This window comes from Arachis hypogaea, chromosome 5 (assembly GCF_003086295.3).
Source record: "Arachis hypogaea cultivar Tifrunner chromosome 5, arahy.Tifrunner.gnm2.J5K5, whole genome shotgun sequence".
Lineage (NCBI taxonomy): Eukaryota > Viridiplantae > Streptophyta > Magnoliopsida > Fabales > Fabaceae > Arachis > Arachis hypogaea.
The window spans coordinates 10881367-10903020 of record NC_092040.1 but is presented as its reverse complement, the minus strand read 5'-3'; the positions used below and the strand labels follow the sequence as shown (position 1 = coordinate 10903020).

Below are 21654 nucleotides of genomic sequence, written 5' to 3'. Positions count from 1 at the left end.
AAAGCTAATATATAGTAATACTTTAAATAATAAGTGTATAATTCAAAAGAAATACATTATATTATTGGTAGTCAATCATCCAACAAAATAAAGTGTTAACTAGTAACTGTGCATCTGATTAACTCAATCTTAAGATTTATAATTGCATGCAGGAGCAGGAACTAGTCCATCTGATATGCTTATTGTTATTGTTATTAATTAGAGACTTAGATTTTCAGAGAAATTGATTCATATATTCGTCGACCGTTGTGTACTTCACTTCTGGATAAAGTTCAGAAGCCTCAACCCCGAACGAAGGCGCTATGTCAAAGTTTACACAATCTCCTTTTACTATTAGTGAGTGGCATACCGCCAACATCATGTTCCTAGGGAAAGAACTCTCTGCACACCATAAATAATTCTTATTATAAGTTGATTTGATTTTGTGAATAAATTAATTTTCTGTTAATTACCCACCTTGGATGCTCTTAAGGATTTGATCTTCTGGAACGTAAATTTTGTGAAGGGTCTTGTTAATCTTGTTCTCCCACAAGGATACAAGCTCGTTGAAACTCAAAACATTGGCAGGGGGCCTTAGGTAGAGAGATTTGTTCAAGGTTCTTGGGTCATCTATTGTTTTGATTGTGTAAGCTGCAATGTCTTTCTCCTCCACATAAATTGCTGAAACAACAATTTCAACTTTACTTAATATAATTCAGCATACAAAACTACAGATATCATAAATCAATCGAGATAATAGTCAATTTGGTCTCTAAACTTATACGTGAGCCTCAATTTATTCTTTGAATTTCAATTGCTTCTATTTAGTCCTCTAACTTTACTGGACGCAGTGTAAAGTTTAAGGACCAAATTGAGTATTATCTCTAAATCAATCAGAGTCATTACCTTTGACATTTCCATCTCCTAGAATGACTATACTATCCTTTGGAGGAGCTGTGGCATTTTCCTGTGACATTGTTGCTAAGTAGTATCTAGCAAAGCCATTGGAAATTACATAAGTATAAGGAATTCCTTCGGCTTCGATCGTCCTTCGAATTTTAGCTTTTTTCTCAAAGAAGCTCGCCGCCGGCTCAACCGCTTCATTCCGGTCTGCATCCACCCCAAATTCTGATGGGAGAAACTTCTGATAATACAAAAAACACATTATGTATGTGTTTTTTCTGTTTCAAAGTATAACACCACTTTCTATTTTCCTTTTGCTACATAACAAAAATACATATATTTGGAGATAATGCGTGTATGCACCTTAATGTTGCCAGCTTCTTTTATTGCCTTTATGATGTTCAGTTGATCATCTACTTGTGATGGACCTACAGTGCAGATGACAACATCAACTTGCTTGATTGCCTTAACAAGGCTTGCATGATCACTTAGATCACCCTACACAATAAATCACATATTAACAGACTGTAATTTTAAGTAGTTATACAAATGAGTACTGATATGTGATTGGAGGATACAAACATAAACAAGAGTGACTCCATAGCTCTTGAAGCTCTCAATGAGATTAGACTTTTGAGGGTGAGAAACAGTGCTCTCCCTAACCAAAGCAAACGTGGGGTGTCCTGCTTTTGAACTTGCCTCCACTATGTATTTTCCAAGGTGCCCTGTGCCTCCAATCACTAGGACTTTGCTCTTTCCTGCCATGGTAACAGAAACTACAACGCACAAGTAAAAAACAAGCATAAGAAAGAGATTCTATCAATTGGATGTCAATGTTCAATGAATCTTACGTTGGTTTGATTGTGATATGCGAACTACAAACATTATTATTGTTCATATGAAACGTTTTGTTGTCATTCATGACATTTGATTCATTGTCTTGTAGTTCTTTATAAATTGAAGAATTGCATATTTAATTTCCCTCTTTTTAATAAGCAGTGTTTGACGACGTAAGAGATGATCTGTAAGAGTATAAACATACTAAACTGAATTGCATAACCTGATTTATTTAGATTATCTACTTTGTATTTAAAAATAACTGTCTGATCTGAAATATCGATCATTACAAAATTAAATACATTTTCTGATTAGCATTTCACTTGTTGGATAGTTTAAAAAAGAATAACATTTTAATAACAAATTTTAGTAGCAGTGGCATATAGGTAAAACAGTCAAGAATAGAAAATGTACAAAAATATGAACAGCCATAGAAACAAAGTGATACACGCTATAGTTTTGATATGAATACGATGCTTATATTATTAAGATTTCTGAACAATAATAGTACACAACAACGCAAACACAACGAAATAAAGACTATGAGATACAAATATACAATAACAGAGTAGAGAATATGGTGTGTGAGTGTGATAAGTGTTATTGACTTGTTGACTCTGGCCAGAGTTTACACATTTAAATTTCAAACAAACTGATTCAGATATTCGTCGACCGTGGTGTATTTCACCTCTGGATAAAGTTGAGAAGCCTCCACCCCAAATGAAGCTTCAATCTCAAAGTTTGCTGAATCTCCCTTTACTAGAGTTGAGTGGCCTAATGCCAGCATCAAGTTCCCCGGAAAAGGAGTCTCTGCAAACAACAACAACAATAATATTAAAGGATATATATTCACACTATAAAATAAATCAAATATCTGTGACAAATTATTGCTAGGATTTATTACTTAGTACTCACCCTGAACGCTCTTTAGAATTTGATCCTCTGAAAGGTAAATTCTCTCAAGGGTCTTGTTAATCTTCTTCTCCCACAAGGAAACGAGCTCATTGAAAGTTAAAGTATTGGCAGGGGGCCTCAGGTACAGAATTTTGTTCAAAGTTCTTGGATCATCCACTGATTTGATTGTGTAAGTAGCAACATCTTCCTCCTTCACAGTAATTGCTGAAACAAACATACCAAAACAAAACTATTTCAGTTGCATGTCCATTAATATTGTTTGTAAAATATGTGAAATGATATTGTGACACATCATACATTTGACATTGCCATCTCCTAGAATGACAACTTTGTCCCTGGGAGGAGCTGTGACATTTTGCTGGAACAGTGTTGGCAAGAAGTATCCAGCAAAACCATTAGAACTGACATAAGTGTAAGGAATCCCTTCGGCTTCCACCGCCCTCCGAATTTTCGCTTTTACACCAAAGAAGCCCACCACTGGCTCAATGGCATGCTGACGATCCACATCTAGCCCAAATTCTGAAGGCAGGAACCTCTGGTAACATTTAAAAATCAGTATCATTTCTTGATTTTATTTTTAAATTTTAATCAATATACTTGGACGAATAAATGACCATTTGTATCCATAAAAGATGAAAACACTGGAATATGTACCCATTCCAGATCGAAACTAAACTTGTACCCACGCAAGATTTCCTCCGTGTGACAAAAGTAGCGTACGTGACACTCCAACCCTCCAAAGACAGGTACTTTTGTCACACGGACACCATTTTGCGTGAGTACAAGTTTAGTTTCGATTTAATGTGGGTACATATGTCACCGTTTTCATTTTTCATGGTACAAATAGTCATTTATTCATATTTTGACATAGCTTGTATACCTTGATGTTCCCGGCTTCTTTTATGGCCTTGATGATGTTGAATTGATCAGCTATTTGTGGTCCTCCTACAGTGGAGATCACAACATCAACTTGCTTGATCGCCTTAACAAGGCTTTCATGATCACTTAAATCGCCCTACAGTATGCAATTATTAAGTGCCAATTAGTTTGGAGTTTGGACACTGAAGTAGTAGTAGCTTCACAAATAAATAAAAGAAGAAATGAGATGGCTGGTGATTGAAGGATGATACAAACATAAACAAGAGTGACTCCATGGCTCTTGAAGCTCTCAATGAGCTTTGACTTTTCAGGGTGAGAAACACTGCTCTCCCTCACCAAAGCAAAAGTGGGGTGACCTTCTTTTGCACTTGCCACAACTATGTGCTTTCCAATGTACCCTGTGCCTCCAATCACTAGGATTTTGCTCTTAGTTGCCATGATACATAAACTACAAATCTCAAACCAAAATAGGCTCTCAGTTAGTTTGATTATGCTTTTGTGCAGAGCAAAGAGATGCAATATATGGTTTTTGTAGTGACTGGTGCGGCACTATCATCTAGAGAAGCTCAAGTATGAATGTATGAAACAGAACTCAAAAGTCAATGGTCAACGAATCTTACGCTTTGCTTTCATTATCACATACCAACAACAATCTTATTTTTATGATTGTGATTCCATCACATTTAATTAATCCGTTGATCTTTATTATTTTTTGTCTTGTATTTTCTTCATCTGATAAAAAAAATCAAATAATTACATTACATCACATAAGAGTGTTTTCCAGTTTTTATTATATTAAAATTAAAATAATTAATCTGCTCTAAGTTTTCCATTAAGCATGTTTGAAGAGGTAGGAACTGATCTATAAGAGTGGATTATATTACTAGAGAAGCTGAGTAACTTAATAATTTAAAATTTCTAATTATACTTGAAATGGCTCCTGTCGTTACCCTCTAATTTCTCTAATATTACATGAAATAGTATACGGATGTAGTGTATTTTATTTTGTCAGTTTTATATTTTATTGATGAAAAAGTGATGAAATAGCGAATATTTCTGTTCAGATATATTTTCTACTAATCAGAATAAACCGTAGTTTGTCACCAAAAAAAAGAAGAAGAATAAACCGTAGTTAATTTAAATATTCTGATAGTTTGACAATTTCAGGCAGGTTGGAGTTACAGTCAAGGATATAAAATTTGACTAAAACTATAAATAATAGCCACTAGCATCCATCCTAATTTCAATGTTCTCGTCACAAACGAAATGTAAAGGCCCAAATTAAAGCATCAGCATTGCCATCGACCAGAGAGAGCACTTTGCATCTTGCATGCAATGTATGAAAAGAAGGGCCAGCCATTGAATGAGAATTTCCCAAATTTCAACCTCTGTGTGGGAGAAAAGTATGCGTTTCTAGAATAAGAAAAAAATTTGGAAAAGAAAAAGTATAGGTAAATAATGAAAATATTAAACAATGTAAACAGTAGATATATCGGATGTTCATTTTACTAGTGTATGGATGGTTATTTTAATATTAAAATTTAGAAGTTTAATTTGAAAGTGTAGTGTGTTTTTATTTGATTGGTGGTTGTTCACATTGTTCAACAAAGTCATTGTCCTCCTAGCATTCCCCTTTGGAAAATAGTCACACACCGCAAGGTGCTTGAACCTTATATTAGGCTGGTTTAAGAATACTCTAGAATTATCTAGTGATGAGACTGAAAACTTTAGCACTAGTTTACATGACAGTAACCAACATAATTAATTCAAAAATGTTATTCATATACTAAAATTTGTCATTAAAATCAGCTATCAATATATTTGTATATAAATATATATGTAATTTAATTATTTTCAATGTATATTTGTATTTTTTTTTCTTTTTGAACAAAAGGAGCTCAACACAATAGAATAAAGCAGCAAGGATTTAAGCACAATAAAAACAAGACATAAACACAAATAAAAAGTATAATCCGTTGTCATCTCCGACATTGTCATCAACAACCAAATGAATCAACCCCACACCATTCCTTATAACTTGAAAATGACATAATCTTTACACCTTCAACACTCGTCTCTGTGCTCTGAAATACTCTGCTATTCTGCGCCAACCAAATGTTCCAAATAACCGCAAAGAAGTCTATTAACCATTTCTTTTGCTCCGACTTTTTGCTTGGTACTCCAGTCCAACTCTCGAAGAACTCTTTAACAGTCCCCGAAATGGCCCATGCTCTATCAACATACTTCAACCAAGTACACCACACTTGCCACGTAAACTCAGAGACAAAAAAAATGATGTACAAATTCTATATCCTTTTTACACAATACACATATATTGTCATTGTGATTAATAATGTCAAGTCTACTCAGCCTCTCCTTCGTGTTGACCCTGCCTACTAAAACAAACCGTATAAATAGTTCAACTCTTGGAGGAACCAAGCCTCTCCAAATCAAACTAGTGAAACTGTAACTCGTGATATTCTCTGAAAGAGTCCCTTTCTGCAACACCTGCACAAAAAAATTAGTAGAAAAAACACATTTTTTGTCAAATTTCCATACAATTGAATCCTCTCTATCACTCGATAATCTTACAACCCGTAACCGGTCGTGAAGTTGATTGAGCAACTCTAACTCCCATTGGAATAGTTCTCTCCTCCACTAGAAGTTCCATACCCACTCTAATCCATCCCAAAACCCATAGTCCCCTATTACGAATCCTTGTTGATTTGAAATAGAGAAGAGTCTCGAAAAACTATCTTTCAAAGAGCTACCTTGTAACCAAGCATCCTCCCAAAAATGAGTGCTCCTGCCGTTTCCCATCTCCAAAGACAAACCACTGATCATCATGTCTCTTACCTGTCGTTCCTTAATATTAAGTTGGAAAATATCTTTCCAAGGACCCCCTCTTGATGGCAAAGGTTGGTTTGACAACATTACAGTTGGGTCCAACTGATTACAAGAGCATACAACCTTCTTCCACAGCGGGCAGTCCTCCTTTGAGAAGCGCCACCACCACTTGAACAGAAGCGACGCATTTCTAATTAGAGCATCTCTCACCCCAAGCCACCTAGCTTTTTCGAAACTTGAACTACCTCCCATTTCACCAGTGGTATACCATTATTCCCATCTTCTTTACTCCATAAGAACTTTCTCTGAAGTCCAGTTATCTTTTCTGCAACCGCTTTTGGCATTTTATACAAGTTCAAGTAGTAAATCGGCAGACTATTGAGAACGGATTTTATTAGGACCAACTTACCCGCTTTGTTGAGAGATCTAGCTTTCCATAGGCTCAGGTTTTTGATGCGTGAGCATCTTTCCTATCTTTTTCTAGTGAATTTGAATTTAAATTATTGAGTTTAATCAAGAATTAATTATCTTTTACCCACTATAGATGCTACTTTGAGTCTCGTGCAATTCTGTTTATTTTAGGTAGCATTTGGTTGGATTTGATGGAGAGGAAGCTTGCACAAATGGAAGGAGCACAAGAATTAAGGGAGATGATCAGCAAGGAACAACGTGTGCGTGTACCTGATGCCTGCGCGTGATTTGGAGATTTGTGCAGCGACGTGTGCGCGTACCTGATGCGTACGCGTGACACGCGAAGAAGACCATGGATGCGTACGCGTGACTGAAGCATACGCGTGACATGCGCCACGTGCAAAAATACAGAAAATGCTGGGAGCGATTTCTGGGCCCCATTTTGGCACTCAAGTAAGGCGCAGCTCTCTGCCAAGTTAGGCGCAGATCCAGTGAAGCCAAGTGGTCCCTACGTTACAAGGCGTGTATTATTCAATTAATTCTGATTTAAATTTAAATTTTAAAATAGGAAAAGATATTATTTTAATTTAAGATATTAGATTTTAAATTAATTAGGATTAGATATAAAAGATATTATGATTCTATTCCAATAAGGAGGACATCTCATTCCGCACTTCACAATTTACTTGAATCCTTATTTTCTCTCTGAACCATGAGCAACTAAACTTCCGCTGTTAAGGTTAGGAGCTCTGTCTATTTGTATGGATTGATTCTATTGTTTTTCTATTTTAATTCATGTACTGATTTATAATTTAAGAATTGTTTTCGTTCTTTATCTTATGAATTTGGGTAGAACGGAAGTATGACCCTCTTTCTAATTGAGTTTTTGTATAACTTGGAAAAGCTCTTTACTTGAACAACATCTTGAAAATAATTTCTCCTAAATTCTAATTATCTGGACTTAACGGGATACGTGACATATAATCCTCTTATTTTTGGATAATTAGGATTTTTGTGGCATATAAACTGGAATTTGATCTTCACCCTCTAATTGGAATTAATTGACCAAGGAATTGGTGATTGATGAAAGTTAGAGGAGACTAGAAAGGTCTAAGGAATTAGGGTCTAGTCACATATAGTTTGTCATGAATTAAATCTTGCAAGATTAAAATAAATTAAGAAGAAAAGTCAATCCGGAAAATAGATAACTCTGAAGCCTTAACTGCCTTCTTCATATTGTTTTCTCAACTTATTTACTGCTTGCTTTCTGATATTCTTAATTACTATTTAATGCAATTGAACACTCAAACACTATTTTCTATTTGTCTGATTAAGCTAATCACTCAATTATTGTTGCTTGATCCATCAATCCTCGTGGGATCGACCCTCACTCACCTGAGGTAGTACTTGGTACGACCCGGTGCACTTACCGGTTAGTTTGTGGTTATAAATTCCGCACCAAGTTTTTGGCGCCGTTGCCGGGGATTGATAGTGGTTAACAATTATTAGTTATTTGATTGTTTAGATTAGGCGTTTTAATTTTAATTTTATTTAAATTTTGTTAAAGTATTTTCGAAAAAAATTATTTTAATAGCACTAATATTTTTATTAATTTTTGAAATTAAGTTTGGTGTTTCCTAGTTCAGGTTACCTCACTGGGAATTCTCTACACTCTGACATAGAGAGTTCCATCTTTTCTTGTCTTCTGTTTGTTTATGCGCAGGAACAGAGACAAAGAACATCTCTTAGACTTTGATCCTGAACCTGAAAGAACTTTCAGGCAACGTTTGCAACAAACAAGACTTTACAAGGCTGCAGAATCCACTATGGATCCCAATGATGCTGCTAATGCCAATGTGGCAAATCCGAATGGAAATAAGTAACAAATGAGAGTGCTTGGCTCTTACACTGCTCCTACTACAGATCTTTATGGAAAAAGCATTGTGGTTCCTCCTATAGCTGCAAACAACTTTGAGCTGAAGCCACAACTAGTCACTCTGTGTAACAAAACTGTTAGTATCATGGTCTGCCCCAAGAGGACCCAAATCAATTTATTTCTAATTTCCTACAAATTTTTGATACTGTGAAGACAAATGGAGTGAACCCAGAGGTATACAAACTCATGCTCTTCCCGTTTGCTTTGAGGGATAGAGCAAAGCTTTGGCTAGATTCTCAATCTAAGGAGAGTTTGGATACTTGGAACAAGGTTGTTACTGAGTTTCTTACTAAATTTTTCCCACCAAAGAAGCTTACTAAGCTTAGGGTGGAGGTTCAGACCTTCAGGCAGAAGGATAGTGAGACTCTTTATGAAGCTTGGGAGAGATACAAGCTACTGACTAGGCAATATCCTCCGGATATGTTCTCCAAATGGACACAACTAGATATCTTTTATGAAGGCTTGGGTGAGATGTTCAAGATGTGCTTAGATAAATCTGCAGGTGGTTCATTGCACATGAAGAAGACACCTGAGGAGACTATTGAGCTTATTGAATTGGTTGCTAGCAATCAATATTTGTATTCATCTAACAGAAATTCTGTGAACTCTGAGACCTCTCAGAAGAAAGGTGTGCTGGAGATGGACACTGTTAATGCTATTCTTGCTCAAAACAAGCTTATGTCTCAGCATATAAGTCTACTTACTCAACAGATGGGTGTCATGCAAGTCTCAGCTATTAACACCCAAAATCTACCTCAAAACATGACAGGTAATTTTGTACAAAATGAGAATTATGTTTATGCTCAATCTTTTTCTGAACAGGGAAATTACATGAGGAGTGGTCCTAGAAACCCCAATAATGATCCATACTCTAAGACATACAATCTTGGGTGGATGGACCAACCTCAGAGATCTCAGAATTTCAACAATAATTCTCAAGGTGGTTTCCAATAGAACAATCATAATAATTGCCAATTTCAGTCTCATCAACAACAACCACCTCAGCAGGCAAATTCTCAATCCCAACAAGATTCTAATTGGTAGATGATGAGGAGTTTTATGCAGGAAATCAGAGCCTCCATTAGAAACTTGAAGGTACAAATGGGCCAACTGAGCAAGCAAATACCTGAGAGGTCTACAAATACAATTCAAAACTTGGAGATTCAGATGGGTCAATTAGACACAAAAGTTAATAAAATTGATAAGAGGACCATTAATAGCCTTCCTGGTAACACAATTCTAAATCCAAGAGAGGAACGCAAGGCTATCACCTTGATAAGTGGACAAGTGGCAAGTATGGAAGCACAAGTTAATGAGGAGCCAGTTGAAAAAGAAGCTCCAAAGGAGAAGAAGGAAGAAGTAGAGCACGTCCTTCCAAAGCATGCGGACAACCCATTTCCAGACTCTCTTGACATTTATCCTACATTGCCAAAGGCTCTTGAGTACAAGCCTAAAATGCCATATCCTCAAAGACTTCAAAAGAAGACCAAGGACAAGCAATTTTCAAAGTTCTTAGAAGTCTTCAAAAAGTTGCAAATCAATATTCCTTTTGCTGAGGTTTTGGAGTAATTGCCTCTCTATGTCAAATTCTTGAAGGAATTATTGTCAAAGAAGAAGCCTTTAAAGAGAGATGAGACAGTGATCCTGACTAAGGAATGTAGTGCCATAATTCAGAATAACTTGCCAAGGACGATGCCAGATCTAGGGAGCTTTCAAATTCTATGCACCATTGGGAGCACAACCTTTGAGAAAGCGTTATGTGATCTGGGAGCAAGCATCAATTTAATGCCCTTGTCTGTGATGAAGAAGCTGCAAATCCAAGAGGCACAACCCACAAGGATAGCATTACAGATGGCAGACAAATCTATGAAGACTGCATACGAATTAGTGGAGAATATCTTGGTCAAAGTGGGTAAGTTCTTCCTCCCAGCAGATTTTGTGATTCTTGACACAGGGGAGAATGAGAATGCCTCTATAGTTCTAGGAAGACCATTCCTAGCCACTGGAAGAGCTCTGATTGATGTAGAAGTGGGTGAATTAGTGCTTAGAATGCATGATGAGCAACTAGTCTTTCATGTCTTCAAAGATATACATTCAGTGGGTGAAGAAGAGAGGTGCATGCAGACTGAGCTTATTGATCCAAACCTTCAAGAACCCCCTGATGACGGACAGCAGAATCTGCAGCTCAAACCTCTTTTGGCGACAATCAATAAAATCCCCCTAATATCAAACCTAAGGTTGGTGTCGGGAATGCATCATCCACCAAGGAGGAGGTTCCCAAAGAGAAGAAAATATCCAGGGAATGGAGAAACAAGAAGATCCCCACTGAAGGTTTCTCCCCAGAAATGAAGGTAGTGTTGACTAGCAATCCAGTGTGGACTTATACAGTAAATAGAATCCTCTCTTTGGAGCATATTGAACTACTCTATGGAGACACAGGAAAGACGTTCAAAGTAAGGGGTGAAGAGCTGAGCCCCTATGATCCTCCTCCTTAGAGGAGCTGACCGTCAAGTTAGTGACGGTAAAGAAGCGCTTATCGGGAGACAACCCGATAATTTCATATCCTTAGTTATTTTTTGTAGTAGGAGTTTTCTTATTTATTTGATTTTTATTGAGTCTTCACTATTTTTTCTTCATTTTATGTGTGTTCTCATCATGCAGCTATTTGAGAACAGAAACCGAACACTCCAAAAAAAAAGCAGAAGAAGAAGAAAATTCACCCGAGATATAGGCCGGAGTGGTGCTGGAAGTGTGCCTTGCGCACAAGCAACACCACACGGACACGTCCATGACGCGTGCGCGTCACTTTTGCTTTCGCCAGATCATGCGTAAGCGTCCCTGACGCGTACGCGTGACCCTAGAAATCGGCGTAAATAGGTGTTTAGCCAGCGAGTTGTGATGGCTTGGGGTTGGAATTGTGCTAAATGCACAATCTCCATCATGCGTACGCGTCCCTGACGCGTGCGCGTCATTTTCATTTTGTCCCCATCAACGCGTGCACGTATCTAACGCGCACGCGTCGTATGTCTATCTAGCCCACATGCGCATCAACCCGAGAGTTGTGCGTGCACAAACTGAAAGCACGCGGACGCATCCCAGACGCTTATGCGTCGCTTGAACTTTATGCGAACCATGCGTGCACGTGCCTGACGCGCATGCGTCGATCGCGCCGCATCACTTACCCAGCGCGCCGCCCTGTTTTCATTCTCTCTCCCTCCCAAATCCTAATTCTCTCTCATTTTTTTCCCCTTTTTTCTTCTTTTATCATACTAATTACTTTTATTTCCCTCTCTATTTTCAGTTCTTCTTTGCTTGAGGACAAACAAACCTTTAAGTTTGGTGTTGACGCTTCGCTAATGGCTTTTCTATTTAGCACCAAAGGGAGATGAATGTTCTTCATGAAGGAATGAGATGACCACCAGCATAACTGAGGTGGCTGAGTTCCTTTCATTCTATTTTTCTTCCGTTCTTATTTTGTTGTCTTCTATTTTCTGTTGCTTTGATTGCTTGCATGATCTTTAGTACTTTTAGTTAAAAAAAATTAATTTTTCCTCATGTATTGCTCACTGAGCTTGAATTAAAAAGAAAAGAAAAGAAGTGATGTATTGCTTGAGAAATTGAGTTTAATTTTAAGAGTAGTCTTATTTACTTAAATGTGGTGGTATTATTTGTGATTTTGAATGCATGACATGAATGGTGCATATTTGAATTTGAATTAAAGGATGTTGATGTATAAGGAACAGGAATTTAGAGAATTATTATGACTCCTCTGAAATAAATAAAAATTTAATCCTTGAAGCAAAAGAAACAGCAAAAGAAAAAAAACTACAAAAGCAAGGTCCAAGGCTCTGAGCATCAATGATTAGGGAGGTTAGACATGATTAAAAGCTCAAAGAGTTGTTTCCCTAGTCATATGCTTGTGGTTTTTTTGTGTCAAATAATCCTTGAGACAGAACACTTAGATTCGAGAGCAAGTGCGTTTAACAGAGTATGCCAAAGGCTTTGAGCACCACTATCTGGGAGTAACTGAAAGAAAAATCAGAACTTAAAGAGAGTTCCCCAGTTAAGTGCTTGTGGTGTTTCTGTGTCAAGTAACCTTTGAGACAAAACATTTAAAGTCACAGCTAGGCTCAAGGTGTAAAGCACCAAAAAAAAATAAATTAAAGTAAATTTTGCTGTGTTCAAGAAATAAACTGGAGTATAAAGATCAGAGAATTCATAATATGATCCGGATTCCAATTCCGAATGACACTGACATTCCTCTTATTCGAAGGAGAGTGAGATGCCAAAACTGTTCAAAGTTACAATGAGTAAACCCCATTTTAAGAATAGACTTGAGCATGACTAAACCCTCACTTCTCATGCAAATTCACATCTTAATCATGCACTTATTTTGGTTGCTTGAGGACAAGCAACAATTCAAGTTTGGTGTTGTGATGCGTGAGCATCTTTCCTATATTTTCCTAGTGAATTTGCACTTAAATTGTTGAGTTTAATTAAGAATTAATTATTTTTTAGCCACTATGGATGCTACTTTGAGTCTCGTGCAATTCTGTTCATTTTAGGTAGCATTTGGCTAGATTTGATGGAGAGGAAGCTTGCACAAATGGAAGGAGCACAAGATTAAAGGAGATGATCAGCGAGGAGCGACGTGTTCGTATACCTGACGTGTGCGCGTGATTTTGAGATTTTGTACAGCGACGCGTGCGTGTACTTGACGCTTACGCGTGACACGCGAAGAAGACCATCGACGCGTACGTGTGACTTACGCGTACGCGTGACATGCGCCACGTACAGAAAATGCAAAAAATGCTAGGGGCGATTTCTGGGCCCCATTTTGGCACTCAAGTAAGGCGCAGCTCTCTGCCAAGTTAGGCGCGGATCCAGTGAAGCCAAGTGGTCTCCACGTTACAAGACGCGGATTATTCAATTAATTCTGATTTAAATTTAAATTTTAAAAAAGGAAAAGATATTATTTAAATTTAAGATATTAGATTTTAAATTAATTAGGATTAGATATAAAAGATATTATGATTCTATTCCAATGAGCATGACATCTCATTCCGCACTTCACATTTTACCTGAATCCTTATTTTCTCTCTAAACCATGAGCAACTAACCCTCCGCTGTTAAGGTTATGAGCTCTGTCTATTTGTATAGATTGATTCTATTGTTTTTCTATTTTAATTCATGTACTGATTTATAATTTAAGAATTGTTTTCATTTTTTATCTCATGAATTTGGGTGGAACGGAAGTATGACCCTCTTTCTAATTGAGTTCTTGTATAACTTGGAAAAGCTCTTTACTTGAACAACAGCTTCAAAATAATTTCTCCTAAATTCTAATTATCTGGACTTAACGGGATACGTGACATATAATCCTCTTACTTTTGGATAATTAGGATTTTCGTGGCATATAAACTGGAATTTGATCTTCACCCTCTAATTGGAATTAATTGACCAAGGAATTGACGATTGATGAAAGTTAGAGGAGACTAGAAAGGTCTAAGAAATTAAGGTATAGTCACATATAGTTTGCCATGAATTAAATCTTGCATGATTAAAATAAATTAATAAGAAAGTCAATCCAGAAAATAGATAACTCTAAAGTCTTAACTGCCTTCTTCATATTGTTTTCTCAACTTATTTACTGCTTGCTTTCTGATATTCTTAATTACTATTTAATGCAATTGAACACTCAAACACTATTTTCTATTTGTCTGACTAAGCTAATCACTCAATTATTGTTACTTGATCCATCAATCCTCGTGGGATCGACCCTCACTCACCTGAGGTATTACTTGGTACGACCTGGTGCACTTGCCAGTTAGTTTGTGGTTATAAATTCTGCACCAAGTTTTTGGCACTGTTACCGATGATTGATAGTGATTAACAACTATTAGTTGTTTGATTGTTTAGATTAGGCATTTTAATTTTAATTTTATTTAAATTTTGTTAAAGTATTTTCGAAAAAAAATATTTTAATAGCACTAATATTTTTATTAGTTTCTGAAATTAAGTTTGGTGTTTCCTAGTTCATATTACCTCACTGGGAATTCTCTACACTCTGACGTAGAGAGTTTTATCTTTTCTTGTCTTCTGTTTGTTTATGCACAGGAATAGAGACAAAGAACATCTCTTAGACTTTGATCCTGAATCTGAAAGAACTTTCAGGCGACGTTTGCAACAAACAAGACTTTACAAGGCTGCAAAATCCACTATAGATCCCAATGATGCTGCTAATGCCAATGTGGCAAATCCGAAAGGAAATGAGCAACAAAGGAGAGTGTTTGCTCTTACACTGCTCCTACTACAGATCTTTATGGAAAAAGCATTGTGGTTCCTCCTATAGCTGCAAACAACTTTGAGCTGAAGCCACAACTAGTCACTCTGGTGCAACAAAACTGTCAGTATCATGGTCTGCCCAAGAGAACCCAAATCAATTTATTTCTAATTTCCTACAAATTTGTGATACTGTGAAGACAAATGGAGTGAACCCAGAGGTACACAAACTCATGCTCTTCCCGTTTGCTCTGAGGGATAGAGCAAAGCTTTGGCTTGATTTCCAACCTAAAGAGAGTTTGGATACTTGGAACAAGGTTGTTACTGGGTTTCTTATTAAATTTTTCCCACCAAAGAAGCTGACTAAGCTTAGGGTGGAGGTTCAGACCTTCAGGCAGAAGGATGGTGAGACTCTTTATGAAACTTGGGAGAGATACAAGCTACTGACTAGGCAATGTTTTCCGGACATGTTCTCCAAATGGACCCAACTAGATATCTTTTATGAAGGCTTGGGTGAGATGTCTAAGATGTGCTTAGATAATTCTGTAGGTGGTTTATTGCACATGAAGAAGACACCTGAGGAGACTATTGAGCTTATTGAATTGGTTGCTAGCAATCAATATTTGTATTCATCTAACAGAAATTCTGTGAACTCTGAGACCTCTCAGAAGAAAGGTGTGCTGGAGATGGACGTTGTCTTCCACACCACTTGTCTTCCACCTTATCTAGGATTGGTTTCCAAGTCTTCACCAACCGAGGATTAGTGCCAAGAGAAATTTCTAAGTATCTAACAGGTAATACCGCCTCGGCACATCCCAACTAACCACACATATTCATCACCCATTCGTTCTCACAATTGACTGGAATTAAGCTCGACTTATCAAAATTGATGCTCAGGCCAGACATTAGCTCAAAACAACGCAGGAGCCTATTATAATTCACTAGCGTCTCCGTTTCCTGCGGACAGAATAAGATTGTGTTATCTGTAAATTGGAGATGCGACAATTCTATATTGTCCCTTCCCACCAGCAGTGGAGAAATTTGTCCATTTCTTACCGCCTCCCCCACCATCCTGTGCAGAACGTCAATGACAAGAACAAACAGGAAAGGAGAAAGATGGTCTCCTTGTATGAGTTCTCTCTCCATCTTGAACGGCTTAGATGGTGACATATTGATCAACACTGACATAGACGCTGTAGTCACACATTCCTTCACCCAAGTCCTCCATCTAAGACCAAAGCCCATCTTCTACAGCACTATATCCACAAAGCTCCACCTCACTCTGTCGTAGGCTTTCTGAAAGTCTAGTTTAACAATTGCCGCCTGCTTCTTTCTCAGCTTCAACCATTGGACCGTCTCACAAGTAATGAGAGCACCATCATGTATTTTGCGGCCCTTTACAAATGCAGACTGAGTTTCCCCTACTAGGTGTGGCATCACTAACCGCATTCTTCTTACCAGCACTTTGGATATTACCTTATAAACACAACCAATCATACTAATCGGTCTTAGGTCTTTGATTTTCTTGGCCCCCGTAAATTTTGGAGCTAGTGCCACCTAAGCAACATTAGCATCTGTTGGTAGCTTCGCATTCTGGAAAAAACCCAACACAGCTGCAGTAAACTCCTGACCAAGCTCACCCCAACATTTCTTTATGAAGTTCATATTATAACCATTACTACCTGGAGATTTACTGGACTCACAATCCCAGACTTCCTCTCGTACTTCCTCAGTTGATGGCATTTCCTCTAGCACTGCTGCCTCTTCATCATTAATCTGCTTAACCAGCCCATCACGGATCCCAATCACAGGAGCATACTCCTGCCTATACAGTTCTTTATAAAAACCCGTAATCGCAGTCTTTATTCGGGCCTGATTCCACACCAATCTTCCATTAATAATTAGAGACTCAATTCTGTTGTTCCTCCTTCTCGCCGATGCTAGGTTATGGAAGTACCTAGTGTTCTTATCCATATCTCTAGCATGTTGGGATCGGGACATCTGCTTCCAATGAATTTTTTTCTGACATATCACTTTGCACAGCAAGTCACCAGAGCCTTCTGTCTAGCTTCCATTGTTTCATCATAACTACCAGCACTAACCATATCATCAATCTTCTTAATCTCATCCTTAAATATCTTAATTCTGCTGTCCACGTCCTTAAAATTATCCTTATGCCATATCCTTAGTGGTACTGTCAAATCCTTAAGCTTGTTTGTGAACATATCATCTCCCAAGTTCCTCCACTCATCCTTTTCCAACTTCAGAAACCCTTCATGTGTAAACCAGAAGTCCAAAGTACGAAAAGGTCTCGAACCCGCCCAAAGTCTAGAATCTTCTAATATCAAGGGGCCATGATCAGATAGGCCTCTAGGGCCTCCTTTCAAACGAGTATCTGGAAACTCCTCAAGCCACTCCAAACTGACCAAGATCTATCAATGCGGCTACAAGAACGACCTCAAAACCATGTGAATTTTCGATCGATTAACGGTAAATCAACTAGCTGTAAATCTTGTACCCATTGCTTAAAATCATCTGCAGATGCCGGTAAACTAACAGCTCCTTTCCTTTCCTCCAACCGTATTATCTCGTTAAAGTCTCCCATGAAACAAAATGGAACCTGACATAAAACCACAATGTAGCTTAATTCCTCCCACATCACCAACTTCTTACTCCGAACATGTGCACCATACAACAAGCAGAAAGCACATTTAAAATTATTTTTTGTCAGCAAGCCTTCAATGCACAGCCAACCATCCCCTTTATAGCAGTTCGATTATTTAAACAATAAATTATCCCACATTAATAATAAACTGCTAGAAGCATCAACTGATTCCACAAATTTCCAACCCACCGTATCACAATCCCACAAGCCTGCTACATCAAACTTAGTAACCACCTCCCTCTTAGTTTCAATCAAACCTAGCATATTTAATCTGTACTTTTTCTTCAACTCTTTCACCATACTCAACTTTTCATACCCTCCTAGGCCTCTAATATTCCACCAACTATAAATCATTTAAAAAAATTTCTACACACCTTGTTATGTTGTTTGGGTCTGCTCATCCTAGCTTTATCCTTTTGTTTTTTCATCTTTCTTTTTGCTGCCATAGCTTCATTTTGACTTTGTAGAATCGCCATAATATCTTCTTCATCGTCATAAAAATCGCACCTGACTCCACTGCTAACTTCTACGTTTCCTTATTCTCCACTAACTGTCCTTCCTGCGTATCCCTCAGGCTAGCATCTGGTTTTGCGCATTCAATTTCTGTCTCAGATCCAGTACCCTTTATAACCTGTTCAATCTCATTGTCCTTACCCACACCTTCTTCTTCACCTTCTATCTCTACCAAGGTGCTCACATTTTCCTGACCCAGTATATGTTGATCTTCATGATTAACCCGGTCGCTTGCTTCACCGACAAACCCCTCCACTTCTGGTTCATCATCAAAATCTCCCGTCATATCCCGTGCCACTGTGCTTGCTACTGCACCGTTGCAAAGTACCAGAGCATGGCTTCGTTCCTCCACTTCCCCGCTTGCCCGACATTTCGCACCTCTCCTCAACGCACAGGGACACAATTCACCTGTACCAAGCATAGCTAGGTTCTCCAATCCATTCGCTGAAGGATAAGCCGCGCCACTTTGCTTGCAGAGTGCTACCCTGCTCAAATGAATCAGCTACTTCCCCGACCCGGATCTGCTTGAACGCACCTGACCCAGCCCAGGTCGCGCTGATCCGCTGCAGCAAGGATCTTCACCTGAATCGCTGGACCGCACGTGACCTTGGAGAGCGCATTATTGATGCGTGTGGAACCCAACCTGCAGTCCATCAAGCCCACATTCTTCCATAGGCCCTTTAGTTAGATGGCCCAATATTTGTCGAGCTTTGTTGCACATTTTATGGGCCTCCCTCCTTTGTAATTTCTCGTACGTCTCATCCCCACCGTGAACTCGTATCTCCAATTGTTTGGCCCACTTCCTTTGTCAAAGCACACCTCTGTAACAATCTTCTCTAATTCACATTCTAAATAATCATCAAATCCCCCAAAATAAGCCTTCTCATTAATTTCATTAATTTTGAATGGATCTGTTATCCGCTGCCTCCACAATGCCATTAAATTATCTTGATTGCATTCATTCAAAAAAAAGTATGTTATGACCATTGTACCCTTATTTTCACCACCATCATTGGCTCGTATCCTTATTAGGTCAGCCGCGGGATCTCAAACCACCACCGTCGACCCCATTTCGCCGCCATGTGAGCTAATTTTAACATATATTTTATACTAGTGACTGATTTTAGTTGCTAATTTTAGTGTACACATAGCATAGTCGAAAGAATCTGTGACTCTCTGCACATCATAGCGTAAATAATCAAAGATTAATTTGTGACTACATAGCTGAGTGTTAACACTTAAGAAATGGTTATATTTATTGTTGTTACTTGTTACTCACCCTGGATGCTCTTAAGAATTTGATCATCTGGAACGTAAATTTTGTAAAAGATCTTGTTAATCTTTTTCTCTACCACACGGACACAAGTTTGTTGAAAGTCAAAACATTGGCAGGGGGTCTCAAGTAGAGAATTTTCAAAGTTCTTGGGTCTCACGTAGAGAATTATTCAAAGTTCTTGGGTCATCTCCAAGAACGACTATACTATCCCTGGGAGGAGCCGTGACATTTTGTATGCTGTGACAATATTGTTAAGAAGTATCCAGCAAAGCAATTAGAGCTGACATATGTATAAGGAATCCCTGCAGTTTCGGTGGCCTGATGATTGAATTTTTGACGGTATAGAATTTCACTATTGAAGTCTCATTGCAAGTATAGTTTCTAAACCAATCAAAAATCCTTTCATACAAAAGATTGTTTGTCACAAGTAACAAACCCCTAATTTTATAAACTGAAGTATTCAAACCTCGGGTCGTTCTCCCTAGGAATTACAATAAAGTGTCTTGCTATTGGTTATGAGTTATTTTTTTGGGGTTTTGATAAGAAACATGAAAGATAAATGGCAAGAAAGTAAACTAATGGCTAAAAAGGTCTTGGCAAGGGTTGGTGGTCAAGGATCTCTATCCTAATCACTAACCACAATATGAGAATTGGCAAGGATTAATCTCATTAAATCATCCTCTAACTAGTAGTAAATGAAAGTCAAATGAGCTATATCAATCCTAGTCCATAAGTCCTAACTCTCCACTAATTCAATTAGTGAGAACTAGAGTCAATGGCTCCCAATCATCAATCACTTGGACATTAGTAACTCAAGAGGTCCTAAGTTACCTTTCCAAGCCAAGAGTATAAAATCCTACTCTAAAATCCAACCAAGCATTTCATCAAACACTTGGAAGGCATAAAAGGAAAACATAGTAAATCAACAACAAGAACAAAATCTAACAACAATTATTGAAAGGAATTAACAACACAAATCAAAAGGAACACAATTATTATGATTTACCTTGAATTGAATTGAAAGAGAAAGGAAGGAACAAAAGTGGATCTACAATCAAAGCATAAGAACAACATAAAGGAAGTTACAACAAAAGAATAGAGGAAGATGAATGTAACAACAAAGAATTGAAAGGTAGAAGTAGAAGAAAGCAAAGATTAAAACCTAGATCTAAGAACTAATCCTAATCCTAATCCTAATTCTAGAGAGAAGTGAGAGCTTCTCTCTCTAGAAACTACGTCTAAAACTAAACTATGACTAATGGTAACTAACATCTAAAGTATGAGAGTATATTCATTCCTCCTTCAATCCTTGGCTTAAATAGCATCAGAAATGAGTTGGATTGGGCCCACAAGGCTTTAGAATTCGCTGGCCACGTGTTGCATTAAGTGGGTCATGTGCCACCATCGGCGCGTCCGCGCACCGTGCGTGTGCGCGCCCCTATGCGCGATGCAACTATGGAAAATCTTATATCGTTTCGAAGCCCCGGATGTTAGCTTTCCAACCCAACTAGAACTGCATCATTTGGACCTCTGTAGCTCAAGTTATGGTCATTTAAGTGCGAAGAGGTCGGCTTGACAGCTTTCCGGTTCTTTCATTTCTTCATGAGTTCTCCAACTTTTCATGCTTTCTTTCTTCATTCCCTTGATCCAATCTTTGCCTCCTAAACCTTAAATCACTTAACAAACATATCAAGGCATCTAATGGAATCAAGGAGAATTAGATTTAGCTATTTTAAGACCTAAAAAGCATGTTTTCACTCTTAAGCACAATTAAAGGAGAAGTTATAAAACCATGCTATTTCATTGAATAAATGTGGGTAAAAGGTTATAAAATCCCCTAAATCAAGCATAAGATAAGCCCTACAAATGGGGTTTATCATGGCCCTCTCAATCTTCACTTTCTTCTTGTAAAAGCTTGCAGCCGATTGGACTGCATCATAATGGTCCATATCGACCCAAATTCTGATGGGAGGAACCTCTAACAATACAAGAAGAAGAAATAAATTATGTATGTTCTTTCCATTTTAAAAGTCAAGATCACATGATTTAGGTACCTTGGTGATCCTAGCTTCTTTGATTGCGTTTATGATGTTCAGTTAATCATTTATTTGATGTATACCCATAGTGCAGATGACAACATCAACTTGCTTGATTGCCTTAACAAAGCTTGCATGATCACTTAGATCACCCTACACGGTAATCACATATTAA

The 21654-nt window shown here is 37.9% G+C and overlaps 2 protein-coding genes across 2 annotated transcripts; both read right to left on the bottom strand.

The window, feature by feature from the left end:
* On the bottom strand, window positions 1-1782 carry LOC112800733 (phenylcoumaran benzylic ether reductase Pyrc5). Its single transcript, XM_029298245.2, has 6 exons — window positions 1734-1782; window positions 1465-1658; window positions 1246-1380; window positions 886-1123; window positions 457-660; window positions 1-381 (listed from the first exon to the last, which is right to left on the bottom strand). Exons 1-6 carry the CDS (start codon window positions 1765-1767, stop codon window positions 215-217), a joined length of 972 nt encoding a protein of 323 aa, XP_029154078.1. The 5' UTR covers window positions 1768-1782; the 3' UTR covers window positions 1-214.
* Window positions 1783-2176: 394 nt separating this feature from the next.
* Window positions 2177-4065, bottom strand: LOC112800732 (phenylcoumaran benzylic ether reductase Pyrc5). Its single transcript, XM_025843112.3, has 5 exons — window positions 3769-4065; window positions 3515-3649; window positions 2932-3169; window positions 2635-2838; window positions 2177-2529 (listed from the first exon to the last, which is right to left on the bottom strand). Exons 1-5 carry the CDS (start codon window positions 3949-3951, stop codon window positions 2363-2365), a joined length of 927 nt encoding a protein of 308 aa, XP_025698897.1. The 5' UTR covers window positions 3952-4065; the 3' UTR covers window positions 2177-2362.
* Window positions 4066-21654: the final 17589 nt, after the last annotated feature.

Excerpts from the sequence above, each read along its gene's own strand:
- LOC112800733 (XM_029298245.2), bottom strand. The coding sequence starts at position 1,767 with ATGTTTGTAGTTCGCATATCACAATCAAACCAAC. Across the intron at positions 1,381-1,464 it reads ATGGAGTCACTCTTGTTTAT|GGTGATCTAAGTGATCATGC; the intron begins GTTTGTATCCTC and ends TTTATTGTGTAG. Across the intron at positions 382-456 it reads AATCCTTAAGAGCATCCAAG|AGAGTTCTTTCCCTAGGAAC; the intron begins GTGGGTAATTAA and ends TATGGTGTGCAG.
- LOC112800732 (XM_025843112.3), bottom strand. The coding sequence starts at position 3,951 with ATGGCAACTAAGAGCAAAATCCTAGTGATTGGAGGCACAGGGTACATT. Across the intron at positions 3,170-3,514 it reads AAGAAGCCGGGAACATCAAG|AGGTTCCTGCCTTCAGAATT; the intron begins GTATACAAGCTA and ends AAATGTTACCAG. Across the intron at positions 2,530-2,634 it reads AATTCTAAAGAGCGTTCAGG|AGACTCCTTTTCCGGGGAAC; the intron begins GTGAGTACTAAG and ends TGTTGTTTGCAG.